This window comes from Apodemus sylvaticus, chromosome 3 (assembly GCF_947179515.1).
Source record: "Apodemus sylvaticus chromosome 3, mApoSyl1.1, whole genome shotgun sequence".
NCBI classification, from domain to species: Eukaryota; Metazoa; Chordata; class Mammalia; order Rodentia; family Muridae; genus Apodemus; species Apodemus sylvaticus.
This window is the reverse complement of record NC_067474.1, coordinates 61,648,513-61,667,182: the sequence shown is the minus strand read 5'-3', so window position 1 is coordinate 61,667,182 and position 18,670 is coordinate 61,648,513. Positions and strand designations below refer to the sequence as shown.

General features: G+C 40.0%; 2 protein-coding genes across 5 annotated transcripts in view; one reads left to right on the top strand and one right to left on the bottom strand.

Moving 5' to 3' along the window:
• Positions 1 to 10,976, bottom strand: part of Invs (inversin) — a 155,395-nt gene extending 144,419 nt beyond the window's left edge. The window contains exons 1-2 of one of the 4 annotated variants that reach the window (XM_052176475.1): positions 10,692 to 10,976; positions 6,897 to 7,029 (exon numbers count right to left, since the gene is read on the bottom strand). In XM_052176475.1, the coding sequence (XP_052032435.1) occupies positions 6,897 to 7,005 (109 nt within the window). In that variant the 5' untranslated portion in view covers positions 7,006 to 7,029; positions 10,692 to 10,976. The remainder of the gene's footprint in view (positions 1 to 6,896; positions 7,030 to 10,691) is intronic. The other 3 variants (XM_052176474.1, XM_052176473.1, XM_052176476.1) reach the window with 3 other exon arrangements.
• A 78-nt stretch (positions 10,977 to 11,054) lies between these two features.
• The window catches only part of Erp44 (endoplasmic reticulum protein 44), a 97,291-nt gene continuing 89,675 nt past the window's right edge, over positions 11,055 to 18,670 (top strand). Inside the window, exon 1 of the mRNA XM_052176479.1 lies at positions 11,055 to 11,280. Within this exon, the coding sequence (XP_052032439.1) occupies positions 11,224 to 11,280 (57 nt within the window). The 5' untranslated portion in view covers positions 11,055 to 11,223. The remainder of the gene's footprint in view (positions 11,281 to 18,670) is intronic.

The window sequence follows — 18,670 nt, the reverse complement described above, 5'->3', positions numbered from 1 at the left end:
GGCGTTCCAATCTAATGTCCCCCTTTCTGTAGGGACCACACAGTGTTACTTGAGAAAAGAAGGAGGAGAAGTAGGGAGCTGAGGTCTCAGCAGACAAGGATGGAGCCAAGCATACACAACAGAGAGAGGACTGAGGTATGAGGCAGTTGCATGTAGAGCGATTTATGAAGCAGGGATCATAAATTATATTATACATTTTCAGGCTATGACTTATGCTGTTTGTAGATATTGTGAAGGGAGTCATTTCCCTAATTTCTTTCTCAGTCTACTTATCCTTTGAATATATAAAGGCTACTGATTTGCTTGCATTGATTTTGTAGCCAGCCACTTTGCTGAAGTTGTTTATCAGCTGTAGGAGTTCTCTAGTAGTTTTTAGGGTCACTTAAGTATACTATCATATCATCTGCAAATAGTGATAGTTTGACTTCTTCCTTTCCAATTTGTATCCCTTTGACTTCCTTCTGTTGTCTAATTGCTTTAGCTAGGACTTCAAGAACTATATTGAAAAGATATAGAGAGAGGGGGCAGCCTTGTCTAGTCCCTGATTTTAGTGGGATTGCTTCAAGTTTCTCTCCATTTAGTTTGATGCTGGCTACCGGTTTGCTGTATATTGCTTTTACTATGTTTAGATATGGGCCTTGAATTCCTGTCCTTTCCAAGACTTTTAGCATGAAAGGATGCTGAATTTTGTCAAATGCTTTTTCAGCATCTAATGAAATGATCATGTGGTTTTTTCCTTTGAGTTTGTTTATGTAGTGGATAGCATTTATGGATTTCCTTATATTGAACCATCCCTGCATCCCTGGGATGAAGCCTACTTGATCATGGTGGATGATCGTGTTGATGTGTTCTTGGATTTGGTGGGCAAGAATTTTATTTAGTATTTTTGCATCGATATTCATAAGGGAAATTGGCCTGAAATTCTCTTTCTTAGTTGGATCTTTGTGTTGTTTTGGTATCAGCGTAGTAGTGGCTTCAAAGAAGGAGTTGGGTAGTGTTCCTTCTGTTTCTATTTGGTGGAAAAGTTTAAAGAGTATTGGTGTTAAGTCTTCCTTGAAGGTCTGATAGAATTCTGCACTGAAACCATCTGGTCCTGTGCTTTTTTTTGGTCGGAAGCCTATCTATGACCCCTTCTATTTCTTTAGGGGTTATGGGTTTGTTTAGATGGTCTATTTGATCCTGGTTTAATTTTGGTAGTTGGTATCTGTCTAAGAAAATGTCCATTTCCTCCAGATTCTCCAGTTGTGTTGAGTACAGGTTTTTATAGTAGGAGCTGATGATTTTTTGAATTTCCTCAGTTTCTGTTGTACTATCTCCCTTTTCATTTCTAATTTTGTTAATTTGGATACTTTCTCTGTGCCCTTTGGTTAGTCTGGCTAAGGGTTTATCTATCTTGTTGATTTTTTCAAAGAACCAGCTTTTGGTTTTGTTGATTCTTTGTATGGTTCTCTTGGTTTCTACTTGATTGATTTCAGCCCTGAGTTTGATGATTTCCTGTCTTCTTCTCCTCCTGGGTGAATTAGCTTCTTCTTGTTCCAGGGCTTTCAGTTGTTCCATCAATCTTCTAGTGTATGCTCTCTCAAATTTCTTTTTGGAGGCACTCAAAGCTATGAGTTTTCCTCTTAGCACTGCTTTGTGTCCCATAGATTTGTGTATGTTGTGCCTTCATTTTCATTAAATTCTAACAAACTTTGATTTTTTTTCTTTATTTCTTCCTTGACCAAGGTATCATTGAGTAGAGTATTGTTTAGTTTCCATATGTATGTGGACTTTCTGTTGTTTTTACTGTTATTAAAGACCACTTTTACTCCATAATGATCTGATAGGAGGCATGGGATTATTTCAATCTTCTTATATTTGTTGAGGTCTGTCTTGTGATCAACTATATGACCGATTTTGGAGAAGGTACCATGAGGTGCTGAGAAAAAGGTATATTCTTTTGCTTTGGGACAAAAAGTTCTATATATATATCTGTTAACTCCAATTGGTTCAAAGCTTCAATTAGTTTCACTGTCTCCCTGTTTAGTTTCTGTTTTTCTGATCGGTCCATTGGTGAGAGAGGAGTGTTGAAGTCACCCACAATTATTGTGTTAGGTGCAATGTGTACTTTGACTTTAGTAAAGTTTCTTTTATGAATGAGGGCGCCCTTGTATTTGGGGCATAGATGTTCAGGATTGAGAGTTCTTCTTGTTGGATTTTTCCTTTGACCAGCAAGTAGTGACCTTCCATGTCTCTTTTGATGACATTAGGTTGAAAGTCAATGTTATCTGAAATTAGAATGGCATCTCCGGCTTGTTTCCTGGGACCATTTACTTGTAGAATTGTCTTCCAGCCTTTTACTCTAAGATAGTTTTTGTCTTTGACAGAGGTGTGTTTCCTGTATGCAGCAAAATGTAGGGTCCTGTTTACGTAACCAGTTTGTTAGTCTATGTCTTTTTATTGGGGAATTGAGTCCACTGATGTTATATATTAAGGAGTAGTGGTTAATGCTTCCTATCATTTTTGATTTTAATTTTATACATGTATGGTTATCTTCTTTGGGTTTGATGAAAGAAGCTTAATATCCTGCTTTTTCCAGGGTATAGTTTCCCTTGTTGTAATGGTGTTTTCCCCCTATTATCCTTTGTAGGGCTGGGTTTGTAGAAAGATATTGTGTAAATTTGGTTTTGTCATGGAATATCTTGATTTCTCCATCTATAGTAATTGAGAGTTTCGCTGGGAATAGTAGTCTCGGCTGGCATTTGTGTTCTCTTAGAGTCTGCATGAGCTCCGCCCAGGATCTTCTAGCTTTTATGGTCTCTGGTGAGAAATCTGGTGTAATTCTGATAAGTCTTCCTTTATATGTTACTTGCCCTTTTTCTCTTACTGCCCTAAGTATTCTTTCTTTGTTTAGTACATTTGGGGTTTTGATTATTATGTGACAGGAGATATTTCTGTTCTGGTCCAGTCTGTTTGGAGTTCTGTAGGCTTCTTGTATATTCATGGGCATCTCTCTCTTTAGGTTAGGGAAGTTTTCTTCCATAATTTTGTTGAAGATATTTGCTGGCCATTTAAGTTGTAAATCTTCACTCTCATCAATGCCTATAATCCTTAGATTTGGCTTTCTCATTTTGTCCTGGATTTCCTGGATGTTTTGGGTTACAAGCTTTTTGCATTTTGCATTTTTTTAACTGTTGAGTCCATGGTTTCTATGGTATCTTCGGCATCTGAGATTCTTTCTTCTATCTCTTGTATTCTGTTGTTGGTATTTGTCTAGTACATTTGGGGTTTTGATTATTATGTGATGGGAGGTATTTCTGTTCTGGTCCAGTCTGTTTGAAGTTCTGTAGGCTTCTTGCATATTCATGGGCATCCCTCTCTTTAGGTTAGGGAAGTTTTCTTCCATAATTTTGTTGAAGATATTTGCTGGCCCTTTAAGTTGTAAATCTTCACTCTCATCAATGCCTATAATCCTTAGATTTGGCTTTCTCATTGTGTCCTGGATTTCCTGGATATTTTGGGTTACAGGCTTTTTGCATTTTGCATTTTCTTTAACTGTTGAGTCCATGGTTTCTGTGGTATCTTCAGCATCTGAGATTCTTCCTTCTATCTCTTGTATTCTGGTGTTGATATTTGCGTCTATGGTCCCTGATTTCTTCCCAAGGTTTTCTATCTCCAAAGTTGTCTCCCTTTGTGCTTTCTTAGTTGTTTCTACTTCTGTTTTTAGATCCTGGAAGTTTTTGCTCAGTTCCGCCATTTGCTTATTTGTGTTTTCCTTTAATTCTTTGAGAAATTTTTGTGTTTCCTCTTTCATGACTTCTGCCTGTTGATCAAAGTTCTCCTGTATTTCTTTAAGTGATTTTTGCATTTCCTCCTTATTGGCTTTTGTATTCTCCTGAATTTCTTTCAATGATTTTTGTGTTTCCCTTGTAAGGGCTTCTAATTTTTGATCCATTTTCTCCTGAATTTCTTTAAGTATGTCCTTCATGTGTTCCTGTACCAGCATCATGACCAGTGATTTTAAATCCAAATCTTGTTTTTCTGGTGTGTTGGGGTATTCAGGACTTGCTATTGTTGGAGAATTGGGTTCAGATGCTGCCATAATGTCTTGGTTTCTGTTAGTAACGTTCCTACGTTTGCCTTTAGCCATCTAGTTCTCCCAGGTCTTAGATGGTCTTATTGTCACTGGCTGGTGCTTCAACCTACTGTGGATCTTTAAGGTTATCTCTGCAACACTGGATGACTAGGTTTCCTTTGGCACAGATTACTGATATGCTGCCTTCTTCTTTTGTGCCTTTGGAGCCCTTCTCAGTTTTGCCTCAAACATTGTTATACTTAGGTTGTCAAGGTCAACCAGGTGTTCTCTGTCTGCTCTATTATGGAGCGAAGATGGTGTGGTGGGGGTCACTCCCTCTGTTGATTCTCACATAGGAAACAGGTCCCATGATGGACTGGCTTGCAGATGAACCGCCTATGTGCTCAGTTCCTGAGTGCAGGCAGACCCCTGGTGGTTTGCACCACCAGAAATCTAACGCTCAGGGTGATACAGTACCTAGTGACCCTTTTCTGTCCCTGCAGGCAGCAAATATGGCCGCGGGGCTTCTCTCCTTCTGCAGATCTCTGGGCAGGACACAGGCCCTGCGCCAGGCGGGCTGGCAGACAATCTGCCTCTCTTGGGGTGACTCTAACCAAACAAGTGAAAGACCTATATGACAAGAACTTCAGATCTCTGAAGAAGGACATTGAAGAACTCAGAAAATGGAAAAATCTTCCATGCTCATGGATTGGCAGAATTAATATAGTTAAAATGGCCATCTTGCCAAAGGCAATCTACGGATTCAATGCAATCCCCATCAAAATCCCAATCCAGTTCTTCATAGAGCTAGAAAGAGCAATGCTCAAATTCATCTGGAATAACAAAAAAAAAAAAAAAAAAAAAAAAACAGGATAGCTAAAACTATTCTCAACAGTAAAAGAACTTCAGCGGGATTCAGTATCCCAGACCTTAAACTTTACTACAGAGCAATAGTGATTAAAAACTGCATGCTATTGGTACAATGTCAGGTAAGCGGATCAATGGAATAGGATTGAAGTCTCAGAAATGAACCTACACACCTATGGTCACTTGATCTTCGACAAAGGAGCTGAAAACATCCAGTGGAAAAAAGATAGCCTTTTCAACAAATGGTGCTAGTTCAATTGGAGGTCAGCATGCAGAAGAATGTAAATTAATCCATTCTTATCTCCTTGTACTAAGCTCCAAATGGATCAAGGACCTCCACATAAAACCTGACACACTGAAACTAATAGAAAAGAAACTGGGGAAGAACCTTGAGGACATGGGCACAGGGGAAAAGTTCCTGAATAGAACACCAATAGCTATGCTCTAAGATCAAGATTTGACAAATGGGACCTCATAAAACTACAAAGTTTCTGTAAGGCAAAGGACACTGTCAAAAGGACAAAACATCAACCAACAGATTGGAAAAGGATCTTCACCAACCCTAAATCTGACAGAGGTCTAATATGTAATATATACAAAGAACTCAAGAAGGTAGAACCCAGAGAACCAAATAACCCCATTAAAAAGTGGGGTACCGAGCTAAACAAAGAATTTTCACATGAAGAACTTCGGGTGGCTGAGAAACACCTTAAGAAATGTTCAACATCATTAATCATTAGGGAAATGCAAATCAAAACAACTCTGAGATTTCACCTCACACCAGTCAGAATGGCTAAGGTCAAGAACTCAGAAGACAGCAGGTGCTGGTGAGGATGTGGAGAAAGAGGAACATTCCTCTACTGCTGGTGGGATTGTAAGATGGTGCAACCACTTTGGAAATCAGTCTGGAGGTTCCTCAGAAAACTGGGCATGGCACTTCCGAAGGACCCTGCTATACCACTCCTGGGCATATACCCAGAGGATTCCCCAGCATGTAATAAGGACACATGCTCCACTATGTTCATAGCAGCCCTATTTGTAGTAGCCAGAAGCTGGAAAGAACCCAGGTGTCCCTCAATGGAGGAATGGATACAAAAAATGTGGTATATTTACACAATGGAGTACTATTCAGCCATTAGAAACAATGAATTCATGAAATTCATAGACAAATGGATGGAGCTGGAGAACATCATACTAAGTGAGGTAACCCAGTCTCAAAAGATCAATCATGTTATGCACTCACTGATAAGTGGATATTAGCCTAGAAACTTGGAATACCCAAGAAATAATCCACATATTAAATGATGTCCAAAAAGAACGGAGGAGTGGCCCCTGGTTCTGGAAAGACTCAATGCAACAGTATAGGGGAATACCAGAACAGGGAAGTGGGAAGGAGTAGATGGAGGAACAGGGGGAGGGAAGAGGGCTTATGGGACTTGCGGGGAGTGGCGACCCAGAAAAGGGGAAATTATTTGAAATGTAAATAAAGAATATATCAAATTAAAAAAAAGAAAATAATAATAAAAATGATATTAAGGAAAAAAATTACATTTACATATTCATTTGTCTTTGAGTGTATCTCTGAGTTGTGTGTGTGCGCGCTCATGCATGAGGTATAGTGCCCGTGTGGCAGTCAGAGGACAACTTGCGGGAGTTGTTTGTCTCCTTCCTCCAGGTGGGTTTCAGGAATCCAACTCAAGTCCTCAGGCTTGGTGGTAGGTACCTTTATTTGCTGAGCTATGCCTCAGGCACTGACCCTGGACCTCATCAATTCAGCCAGGCTGACCAGTCATGAGGTATAAAGACCCTCCTGTCTGCCTCACATGAGAATTGGCGTTACAGATGTACTACACTGGCTTCTGCATTGGTGCTAGGGATCTCAGCTAGGCTCTCATGCTTGTGAGGCAGACAACTTTACCAGAGAAACCATCTCCCCAACCACATACAGCATCTAAGTTTACAGGGGACTGCTTACCAACAATGAGTCTCTGAAGGGCACCTTTATCTCCATTAACTGCAGCGGCATGAACCTGAGATGCTAATGAGGACCCAGTAGAGAGCACGTCCTCTGATATGTTGTTCATAGTTTTCTCCCCAACCCTAGTGACCTGAAACAGAAATTAAGACAGTGCAGTGAATACAAGCAGAAAATACTTCTAAAACCTGTATTATGAGTGCCAAATATGATTTATTATAGATATTTACATAGGACTTAAAAACTCACTCCTACTTCAACAACTGCTGACATGGCAAATTAGATGGTTTTTGTTAACTTGCTTAACTACAGGTTAGAATATTGGGTTCTTTAGAGATCTTTCTCAAGGAAGGAGAAAAGAAGTCATTTCCATTATGCAGAGTTTAAAAGTCACACTGACTTCTAAGATTAATACATCCTAAGGTAATGTGATCCCATACAATACTTGTTGAGGTTAGACAGTATCCTTCTTAGACTCCACATTGTATAAAATAGAGGGTTTCGGCCTGTGCCTTGTCCTGAGACACTCCACTTTAGTAGCTGCTTTTGAACTGTTTTGAGGGTAGATGATGACTGTGCTCCTGGATGGAAGTAAACACTAACTCCTGACCAGCAACCACCCATGAAGCACAGACCGATAAATGACTTACTCCTGAGAACAGAGAGGGCGACATCCTATAAACTTCTCAAGGTATACTGAGATCCCATGGAAGGATATTCACATATTAGAATCACCAAGGAAGCCAGCCCCAAGGATTTATTGGACGTGTCAGACCAAAGATGGGTTGTAACTTCCTTACCATGGAGTGGAAGACACTTAGCAATGCAGGGGCAATGGCCCCCACCAAACTATCTTCTGAGTTCTAGGGTATGTGTGTATCAAGGACTGAATGGCATAGTCTCAGCTCTCCTTGAGGGTCAGCTGGGTCCCCTGCTGTTGACTTGGCCTACTTCACTGCTATCTGTCCATCCACCTGATAGCCTGTCTGGACCTGAAGCCACTGTTTGTGTTCTAATCTGGTTCTGTCCTCTTGTTTCTGTCACTGACTATATCTTTGCCCTCTGTCCTGACTCTCTTGTGGTCTGATTTGAACAGCCAACAGTTTGCTCTAAAACTGTTTTAGGGTTGTGACTTATCAAGACAGAATATGCTTGAATTTTTGATCAGCCCACTTCTGAAACTTCTTGCACGGTCATAGCTTCTTTACGTTGTATTCATTCTATAAACCACATATATGCATATTTACTGTGTGCCATTTTGATATGAGAGTTAATAATAGTAATTCAGATCAGAATAAAAGAGAAAACCAGCAGATGCCCTGGCCAGACTACCAAAGCAGGTGGGATTAGCTAGCAAAAGCTGACCATTGGAATCATTATACTTTGTGAATTTACTGTCATTTACTAAAATCTGACATTGTAAAGACTCAAACATGCTTGCATATGTTTCTGATCTGGTTCTTTTGCAACTGACAAGAATTACTGAATTGTTGTTCTAATTTAGAAAATAGTAAATTATGGTAAAGGTTAGCTTTTCATTTAATTTGCTTACAATGTGAGTTAACATGCTGGCCAAAAATATAGAAGACAGTGTTGGGTGACACTTCTGTTTCGTCTGAGCATGTCTGTCATGTTAGAACAAAGAGTGCCATGTAAGATCGTATCAAAGTCACTTGAGAGACTACAAAACAATGATTGAGGTAAAAGTAGGAGACTACATTTGAGTTCCTGGTCCAGTTGTAGTAATGATCACAGTATGTCTTTATAACTTAGTAAATATGAAAAATAAAAAAGGTTAACTATGGGGCTGAAAAGATGGCTCAGCAGTTAAGAGCACTGATTGCTCTTCCAGAGGTCCTGAGTTCAATTCCCAGCAACCACTTCTGGTGTGTCTGAAGACAGCTACAGTGTATTCACATACATAAAATAAATAATAATAATAATTTTTTAAAAAAGTTAACTATGTTTCTTCATTTAACAAGTAGAGTGCCAACTATTCTAGGTACTGTTCATAATTCTAAAATATCATTGTGGATCCAACGTGAACAGAGTTTTAGGCATGCCAGACCACAAAAAAAAAAACAACAACAACAACAACAAAAAAAAAAAACGTATTTGGTACTTTGAAAACTGTTAAAATAGTTATTTCTATATCTTTAATAATTATATTGCTAAACCATAATTTTAGTAGTTAGCACAGTAATAGGTATTCAGCTGGTGCTAAGTGAAAGTTTATTGAATGAAATGTCATAGGATGAGCCTCAAGTCCAAAGGGTAAATCAGATCAAAGTTTAGCTTCTGGGAGTAATGAGTTCTGTTCTTTTTTTCTTTCCTTTCTTTTCTCTGTTTCTTTTTTTAAAGATATGGTCTCAAAATTTAAAGTATAGGTTGCCTGCGAACTTATTATGTGGCCCACGCTGGCCTTAAACTTCCACCTCAGCTTCTCAAGTGCTGGGAGTACAAGCATATACCACCATAACCAATCCTACTGTTTATCAATTTCTTATTTTAACGAAACTTGGGTTCAGAGAATGTGATGAATGTTGCATTGATAAGACCACTGCATTAGGAAGTAGTGGATTTAAGTCTTAGCTCTACTACACTTTAATTTTTTCTCCCTGGGAAAGCCATTTCTCTAGGTGCTGCTGTTGCTTCTTCATCAGTGTCATCAACAACTACTTCTTCTTCTTCTTCTTCTTCTTCTTCTTCTTCTTCTTCTTCTTCTTCTTCTTCTTCTTTTTCTTCTTCTTCTTCTTCTTCCTCCTTCTCTTCCTCCTCCTTTTCCTTCTTTTGCTGCTTCTTCATTCCTTCTTCTTCTTCCTTCTTCTTCCTCTTCTACTTCCTCTTCCTCCTCCTTTTCCTTCTTTTGCTGCTTCTTCATTCCTTCTTTCTTTCCTCCTCCTCCTTCTTCTTCCTCTTCTTCTTCTTCTTCCTCCTCCTCCACCTCCTCTACCTTCTCCTCCCTTCTTCTTCTTCCTCTTTGTTTCTCCTCTCCCTCTTTTAGGAAATGCTAATTTCCTTTTTGTCCCTACCCCAATAAATAACTTTTTATAGAAAGAAATCAAAGCCACTTTGTTAGTGCTTTAAAATGTGTCATCATCATTAAATAATTATAAAATAAGTTTGTGCAATAAATGCTCTAATTATTACTATGCAAACGTAGTGGTGCTGAGCTCACACACAGAAAAAGCAATTCTGGTTAGGACGAAAGAACTGGTGACTGTGACAGATGTCAGGGGATTCAAATGTCAGAAATGGTGACATTTGAGATGCCAAGCTAGAAAGAAAAAGGGTAAGGCCACCTCAGGCAGCAGGAAGGCTGAAGCAAAGAACTGAAGTAGGGAGAACCACAAATACAGAATGCTTCCTAGGTAGTGATGATGTGGCTAACTTTCCAGGCACTCGGATCTACCTGGATGTTCACAGAAGATTCTGGAAAGCTACCAGACATCAAGTTAAATCCTTTCCTACTTGGTTAATTTGTAATTGTACTGTAAGAAGTGGTAACGGTCACTTAGGCACTGTGCTTTCCAGTTTACAACATGCTTTCTCATCCCTTTTCCTTTCACGGACCCTCTGACACAACCCTGGATAAGTCATTTGACTGAAGTCCCAGTGGTGATTCTCCTTATATAACGGAGGAAGTAGCGCAGAAAGAAGAGGCAGCAGCTTGGAGGCCAGGGATGGAGGCTCAGGCCACACCTCAGATCAGGCGAGCCAAAAAACGAAGCAGCGGCCCGGGGCGGTGCTCTCCATCCTACCCGAGCCGCCAGTGCTGGACCGCTTCCTACTCACCCCTGCCTCCAAGACTGGCGTCGCGGGGCCGCCCCAGGAGGCACAACCCTCACGGGGCCGCCCCTCCCGCCAAGTCAGGCCACTGCGCCCACAGGAACAGACCCCAGGACCCAAGAGCCCAGGAGCTCTGCAGAAGCAGCCGGAGACTCCCGAACGCACAGCCCTCTGGGAATTGTAGTTCCCATCCCCGAGGCACAGAGGTACGAGGCCCCTTCCAATCCCGAAGAGCCCCGCGCACAGATGGCTTGGCCTTCCTGGGCACAGGGCTTACTGGGAAAGAGAGTCCCAGCTTTCCGATGACAAGGTCAGTGAGAGCAATATGGACTACATTTCCCAACGTGCTTCGAGATGGGCAGGACCCGGAAGTGAGGGCTGAGAGGCCTCTCTGGAAGTTGTCCCGGGTGTTCGCCGCTGGAGCTCCGGGTCGAGAGGACGAGGTGCCGCTGCCGCCGGCCCCGGAGCCCAGCCCTTTTCTAGCCCGGTCCAGTCCTAGCCACCACCTCCTGACCCCGCCGTCGACCCCATCGTTACCATGAATCCTGCCGTCTTCCTGTCTTTACCAGACCTCAGATGCTCCTTGCTGCTCCTGGTGAGTGTGTGTGGGGATGACAAACCCTCCGACTGTGTCCCTGACCGCCTCCCGCCCTCCGCGAGGGGGAACGGTGCAGCCCCTGCTTGCCTCGACTCTCCTCCGCCGGCGAGGGGTGCACCCCCGGGCACTACCTTCACTTTCGCCGTTCTTTTGGTTTCTTAATTCTGCGATCCACGAGGCCTGCGAAACCACAGTCGGGGCTTGGAACCTGCAAATAGGAGAATTCGTTTTGGGGGAGAGATACGTGGGAGGTCACCGCCGAGGCCCCTGGAGTTCGTTTCGGGCTTGTGGACGTTGAGGACCTGCTTGGGGCACCAGAATCCTAAGGGACTTAGAGTACACCTAATGTTTTCTCCCACATCGAGAAGGGTGTGAAGCCGACAGGTGTTGGGGGTCGTGTGAATCTCTGGATCTTTGAAACAGACTGGCAAATCCCTCTGTTGTGGCTTCATGTGATTGGTTGGAAACCCGGAACTGGAGACTTGTTTGGTGTCGACTGGGAGAATAGGAATTTGAAAAGGTGCAGGGTGTGATTATCTGACAGGCTCTGCTAGAGCCTCCTGCAAGCCCTGTTGCAACCTATACTCCCTAGAAGCATACATAAATCTTTGCCAGTGCTCAGGACTTGAGAATAACCAGCTCTCCTGCATACCTAGGTGCTCGGTGCTTCCCAGCCTGCCCAACATCATTCCATCTTAGAAAAGAATCTTTCCCCAGTTCTTCATCTGAAGTATATCTCGAGAATGCTACTTATTTGGCCTCTTCTTAAGGTCAAATTGAGACAAAAGCTGAAGGTCTAACTCCAGGTGAAAAATGAGAGGAATTTAATTGGACTGTTAAAACAGTATTTGAGAATACTCAAATTGTGGTAGATTCTTAGAAAGCTAAGATTAGCATCAGTGAATATAAATTACTTTCTTCACAGCTTAAGAATAATAATTTACTTGCAAGAAGCTGTGTTGTTGGTTACAGGCAAAACTGAGTCTAGAAATAGATTTCTTAATTTGAAGTGTGTAGTCCCCCGTATCACATAAAAAGTTTAACGTTGTGCTTAACATATTTTTTTCATTCTCATGATTTGAAAGCCATTTTTTAAAAAAAGCTATATATAATACTCCATTTTTATTCAAAATAAAATGGTGTAAACTAAATGAAAATAGTTCTGAAGGCTACAGTTTTGTATAAACGAGACCACATATGTCTTCTTAGCACTTGTAAGTAGACAGCAGTAAATTACTTCTATATAGAGGATCTCTCTCTCTCTCTCTCTCTCTCTCTCTCTCTCTCTATCTCTCTCTCTCTCTTTCCCTGTGTGTGTATATGTGTGTGTATGTTTTATTATGTACTGTAGCACCTTCTAAAACTGTTGCAATAATAGATGCCATATACTTATTAAGGATACTAATTACTAATCTTTTCCTTAGCCTTAGAGAGAGTTGTCTGTTAGAAATTATTTTTAGGTGACTGAAAAGTTCAAAGATCAAAATTCTTAAGAAATTGAAATGTTGAAACATTTGAGTAGGAAAATGTCAATAGAGCTAAGTTTGAGAATGAGAACATTTATTTTGAAGTAATGCATACTTTTTCTAGAGAATTTATCAAGATATTTAACAGGTTAAATATCTAAATGAAGATTTCCTCTCAAATAAAGCCTACATTTTCCTAAAGTCTATTTAAAAACGCATTGTGTATTTTTCTTCCTAAGCAAAGGTAGCCGATAGGACTAGAAGCATAGAAGCCATTTTAGAGAACTCCTGTGGAGATTAATGGTCTGAGAAGCCAAGCCTCACAAAAGTTCTCATAAACTAGAAGTACACGTCAAAATTAAATTCAATTGAATACAATATTTGCTTATTTAGTTCTAATAATTTTAAATTAGTTTAGCAAATATTCATAGGACATTGGTCTAATCTCAACAGTGTGTAGCCTGTCTGACTGCTAATGCAGTCACAGTGACGGAACCTGCTTACTCAGGACCCACCTGTCTAATGAATAACCCTCTGGTTCCCTTCAGGCTTCAGCTTGATGCCTTTCCCAGGCATAGAAAACTCCAGTTCCCATTTAGCTTAGGTCATCATTTTCCCATAAGTGGTTGGCTCTAAACATCCATATGTCCTTTTACCATAGTAAGAAGCACTCTGTACCTCAGTTTTAAAGAGCTACTAATACCTTCTTAAATTTGTAGGGATCATAAAATAATGGCTGAAATCATAACACTAAATTTCAGGAGGCAAGTGATAATTTTTTCCCTGATCTCAAAAGTATTCTAGAGGGAAAAAGTATTCTAGAATATATCACTCTATGCCTTAAAAGCCTTTCTGCATGGGCAGCTAACTACAGACACTGTGATAACTCTTCCATTAAGTGCTAATTGGCCCTTTTCTACTTTGTGTCAAAGATAGGTTGATTAAGAACCCGAAGTAGAGTCTTTTCTGCTTAACTCTTTCCTAGTAAATTCTCTCTGCGCTGGTTGTATGTAAGTTTTGAAAATGTGAGGTGAGAGAGATGGTTAAATCAGAACGGAATGGTGTCAAATACCCTAAATTAGCTTTAGAGATATTTAACCCTTTATTGCAGTTGTTTCATTGAAGATGTCATCTCAGTAATCTCTTGATTATTATGTTCAAAGATTCTAGGTTGTAGCTCTGGTAGTCCTATGCTTCTGTAAGTTAATACCTCTGTTATTGTTGCTTTTGGTTTTTTATTTTTCTATAGATATATAGGAAGCCAAGAAAATATTGCCTAGTTTAGGAAGCTAAGTAATTAGAGAGCTAAGTAAACATGTGTAGAATCTACTGAATTTAATTTGTAGGATTTTTATAAGAGTCAGTTTTAGTCATTAATGTCAACAAAAGTGTTCAGTCCTCAAAAAAATACTATTGGAAGCACATAATTAGGTTCATAGCAGGTGGGTTATTTATCCTTTTTATATAACGTTTCCCATATTCATGGGTATGGGGCTGCTCTTTAAAATTAGTTGAAACAGTTTTAATAAAATGCAGAATCCAGTATCCTGGATCCTGTTCCTATCCTCAGAACAGACAAATAAACAACAACACAAAATTGCTTGGGCTATATACCAATTATATCTCATAAAGTTGCCTGGACTATACACCAGTTATATCTCATAAAGTTGCCTGGCCTATACACCAGTTATATGTCATAGAGTCCAGGCATAAGTTTAATTTCCTACCAAAACACTATTGTGACACTTATAAATGTATTCAGCTATTACTTGGTGTTTAAGTATTCCTAATTGTGTCTGTTTTTAAAAACTGATAGATCAAATTGGAACCACATGCGTTCCATGCATGCTAGTTGGTTTGTGTGTCTCCTATCAGACTTTTGGATGCCTGGAATTGAGCCCAGGGCCTTGAGCATCCTAAGCCCATTCTGTACTGATCAGCTGTCAGCCTAAGATGTTTAAAGTCTGTAGCTTCCTTTCCCTTCTCAGTTTTCCCTTGGTAATTTAGATATAGATTCAGGCATCTCACATTCTTGGTATCACTAATTGTAGCCTCTTAATGTGGTTTTGATGTTTCTCTATTGTATTTATTAATAGAAATTTGTAATTAAATTTTTGTGGTTTTTCAACCACTAGCTCATTATGCATTGTTAAATTTGCTTACTTATCTTTCAAGTCATGATTCTAAAAACTTATTGATCCTCAGAGCCAGACAAATTGTGTAAAGCTAATTCTAATTTTTGTCTGCCTCTTATGCTGATATAAGAAGACTTAGTATTTTTTTTACTTTTATGGCCATTTCTTTTTTAAAAAAATAATGTAAGTTATTTGCATTTATGTCTATATTTGTGTTTTTCTAGTTTGATTAAACTATATATATTATTCATACTTTTCACTTTAAGATTATAAAAATACCTTTCCAGCTTCAAGTTTAATATTAAACGAATTGAGATGGAACTATACTACATTTGTATGCATGTGCATGTGTGTGCTTATGTGTTGGAGGTTACATATATGTGCAATCAGGAGACCAAAAGAGACTTCAGATATTGTCTACCTTGATTTTTGAGACAGCATCTCTCACTTGTTTGGCTAGTTGAACTTACTAGTTAGGCTAGGCTAACTAACCACAGACTCCTAGTCTCCACCTTTCCAGTGTTGGGATTATAAAGTTGTATTACCATGTCTGACTTTTAAATTTTAATTTAGTCTAAAGAATTTTTTACATTTTATTTGTTTACATTTCAAATGATATCCCCCCTTCCCAGTTATCCCTCCACCACCTTCCCATCCTATCTTCCCTCTCCCTCCTCCCTTTGCCTCTATGAGGGTGCTCCTCCACCCACTCCTCCTCCCCCTCACTGTTCTAGCATCCCCCTGCACTGGGGCATCAAACCTCCACAGGACCAATGGTTTAAAGAATTTTAATGTATTTACTTTATTCTTTGCCAGTTCCATATATGTATGTGTATGGTATGTTCAGTCATCTCCACCCATATTATCCGCTCTTATCTCCTGTCTCTTTTCTTCTTCCAAGAAGTTTTCTTTCAAATAAAATGCCTTTTAAACAGTGTGTGTGTGTGTGTGTGTGTGTGTGTGTGTGTCTATGTGACTATGATTCACTGAGTCTACTTAAGATTGCTTGAATGAGTATGGGCTACTTTTTGATGGGTACACCATTGATGAAAAAGACAACCCCTTTCCCCACAGTCATTAGCTGCCAATGCCTTCCCTAACCCTGAGGGAATGCTGACAGACTGCCTTGTGCAGGTTACCATAACTGCAGTGAGTTCGTGAGTACAGTAGCCGTTTTGTGTCCATTTGACATCTTTTTGTGGCATACCACCTTATTCTTCAGCTCCTTCAATCTTTCTATTCCTTTTTCCTCAATGTTTCCTAAGCTTTGGAGGGGCCAATAGATGTCATATTTAGACATTTAGGACTGACTGCTGCTCCACTATTATTTGTGATTGGCACTTTGACCAGTTAAGAGCCTCTGCATTAACTGCTGCCTTCAGCCTTAAGAACCTTTTCTGAGGAGGGCTAGGAGCTGCACAAAGCTATGGGTGTAAACCGGAGTATCGAAGACAATCTGGCATGTCTATTTAGTAAAACATTATTTTTTGGAACTTACTCATCAGACTAAGCTGACTGGCTAGGGAGCCTATGACCTTCCCAGCCACGGGCTCTTGACCAGGTTTACAGTGCCAGCCCTTCACTTTTTATGGGGGTTTGGGGATTGAATTTAGGTCCTTAACTGCTTGTGCTCCACTGTGTAGTGCTCTCAGATTACTATTGTTTCTATTTTTTTCTGCTGTTACAAATATTAGCTTATATATACAGTTTTGATAGTGTACCTTAGAGATAGAGTACTGTAAAAGGGAAGTGAAGTTGCCATGGTCAAAAGGAAATGGACAGTCCTTGGGACTTACCACATGCTGCTGGATGTCAAGAAACGCTGCCACACTGTGGTTTTGCCATTATGTCATCTTGCCAACAATGTAAAAGAAGTTTTCTTTTTTCTTTTTGTTTTTATTAGATATTTTCTTTATTTACATTTCAAATGTTATCCCCTTTCCTTGTTTCCCCTCCGAAAACACTCTATCCCCTCCCCGCTCCCCCTGCTCTCTAACCCACCCACTCTCACTTCCCTGTCTTGGCATTCCCCTACACTGGGGCAACAAGCCTTAAAAGAAGTTTTCTATAGTCCTCTCAGAGTAGGAGTGGGTATTTCTCACTGGTATCTCATTTAACTTGTTTCTTTTAATAGGTGTTTGAAGTTTTTCTTATTGTATACAGTGATTTGCATATTCTTTCTGTGTGAAATGTCTTTCTGACTATACAGTTATTGCTCTTTCATTTCTCTGTTGAATGCACACACACACAAATATACACACACACAAGTGCACATGTGTACATGAGTACACAGACACTGACTCCTACATCTGTGTTAGATTGTATGGCAAACCTAAGGATAAGAGGTGAACTTCGGATGGCGGAGAAGCATCTTAAAAAATGCTCCACTTCATTAGTCATTAGGGAAATGCAAATCAAAACAACCCTAAGATTTCATCTTACACCAGTCAGAATGGCTAAGATTAAAAATTCAGGAGACAGCAGGTGTTGGAGAGGGTGCGGAGAAAGAGGAACACTCCTCCACTGCTGGTGGGGTTGCAAATTGGTACAACCACTCTGGAAAGCAGTCTGGCGGTTCCTCCGAAAACTGGGCACCTCACTTCCAGAAGATCCTGCTATACCACTCCTGGGCATATACCCAGAGGATTCCCCACCATGTAATAAGGATACATGCTCTACTATGTTCATAGCAGCCCTATTTATAATTGCCAGATGCTGGAAAGAACCCAGGTATCCCTCAACAGAAGAGTGGATACAAAAAATGTGGTATATCTACACAATGGAGTACTATTCAGCCATTAGAAACAATGAATTCATGAAATTCTTAGGCAAATGGATGGAGCTAGAGAACATCATACTAAGTGAGGTAACCCAGACTCAAAAGGTGAATCATGGTATGCACTCACTAATAAGTGGTTATTAACCTAGAAAACTGGAATACCCAAAACATAATCCACACATCAAATGAGATACAAGAAGAAAGCAGGAGTGGTCCCTGGTTCTGGAAAGACTCAGTGAAACAGTATTTGGCAAAACCAGAATGGGGAATTGGGAAGGGGTGGGAGGGAGGACAGGGGAAGAGAAGGGGGCTTACGGGACTTTCGGGGAGTGGGGGGGGGCTAGAAAAGGGGAAATCATTTGAAATGTAAATAAATTATATCAAATAAAAAAAAAAAAAAAAAAAAAAGAGGTGCCAAAATACACTTCTGAAAAAAAAAAATCTGAATTTAGTAATATATCTGGTGGGTTAATATTTGAAAAGCCTTAAAGAAGATGTTCATTGCCACAGTTACATATAACTTTGAAACTGCATGCCATGGAATTAAGTACCTTTCTGGTAGCTCAGTCTTTAGATGTGCTGTGATTTATTTACTTCACCTTTTGTCAAGATACCTAGGTTATTGGTTATTTTCTTTTACAGAGTTTTAAAATGATCAAAAGATGGATATTTAAAGACATTGATTACAAATCTCAAAATAGCCTGTAACTGTATTTCATGGGTCCTGCAAATGTACCAATTTAATAAGAGAAATCTAATTTGAATTTACAATTCTTTGGTTATAAATAAAGTTGAATCTTTCACACACACACACACACAAAACCATGTATATGTGGAGGCCAGAGGGTACCCTTAGTTGTCATGTCTCAGCTGTCTACGTCTCTGTTTTTGAGATAGGGTCTTCTCACTGGCCTGAATCTTGCCAAGTCATTTAGACTGGTCAACCAGTGAGCCCAGGGTTTCTTTTATCTTCACCTTCCAAGTGCTGGGATTGCTATCATGTGCCA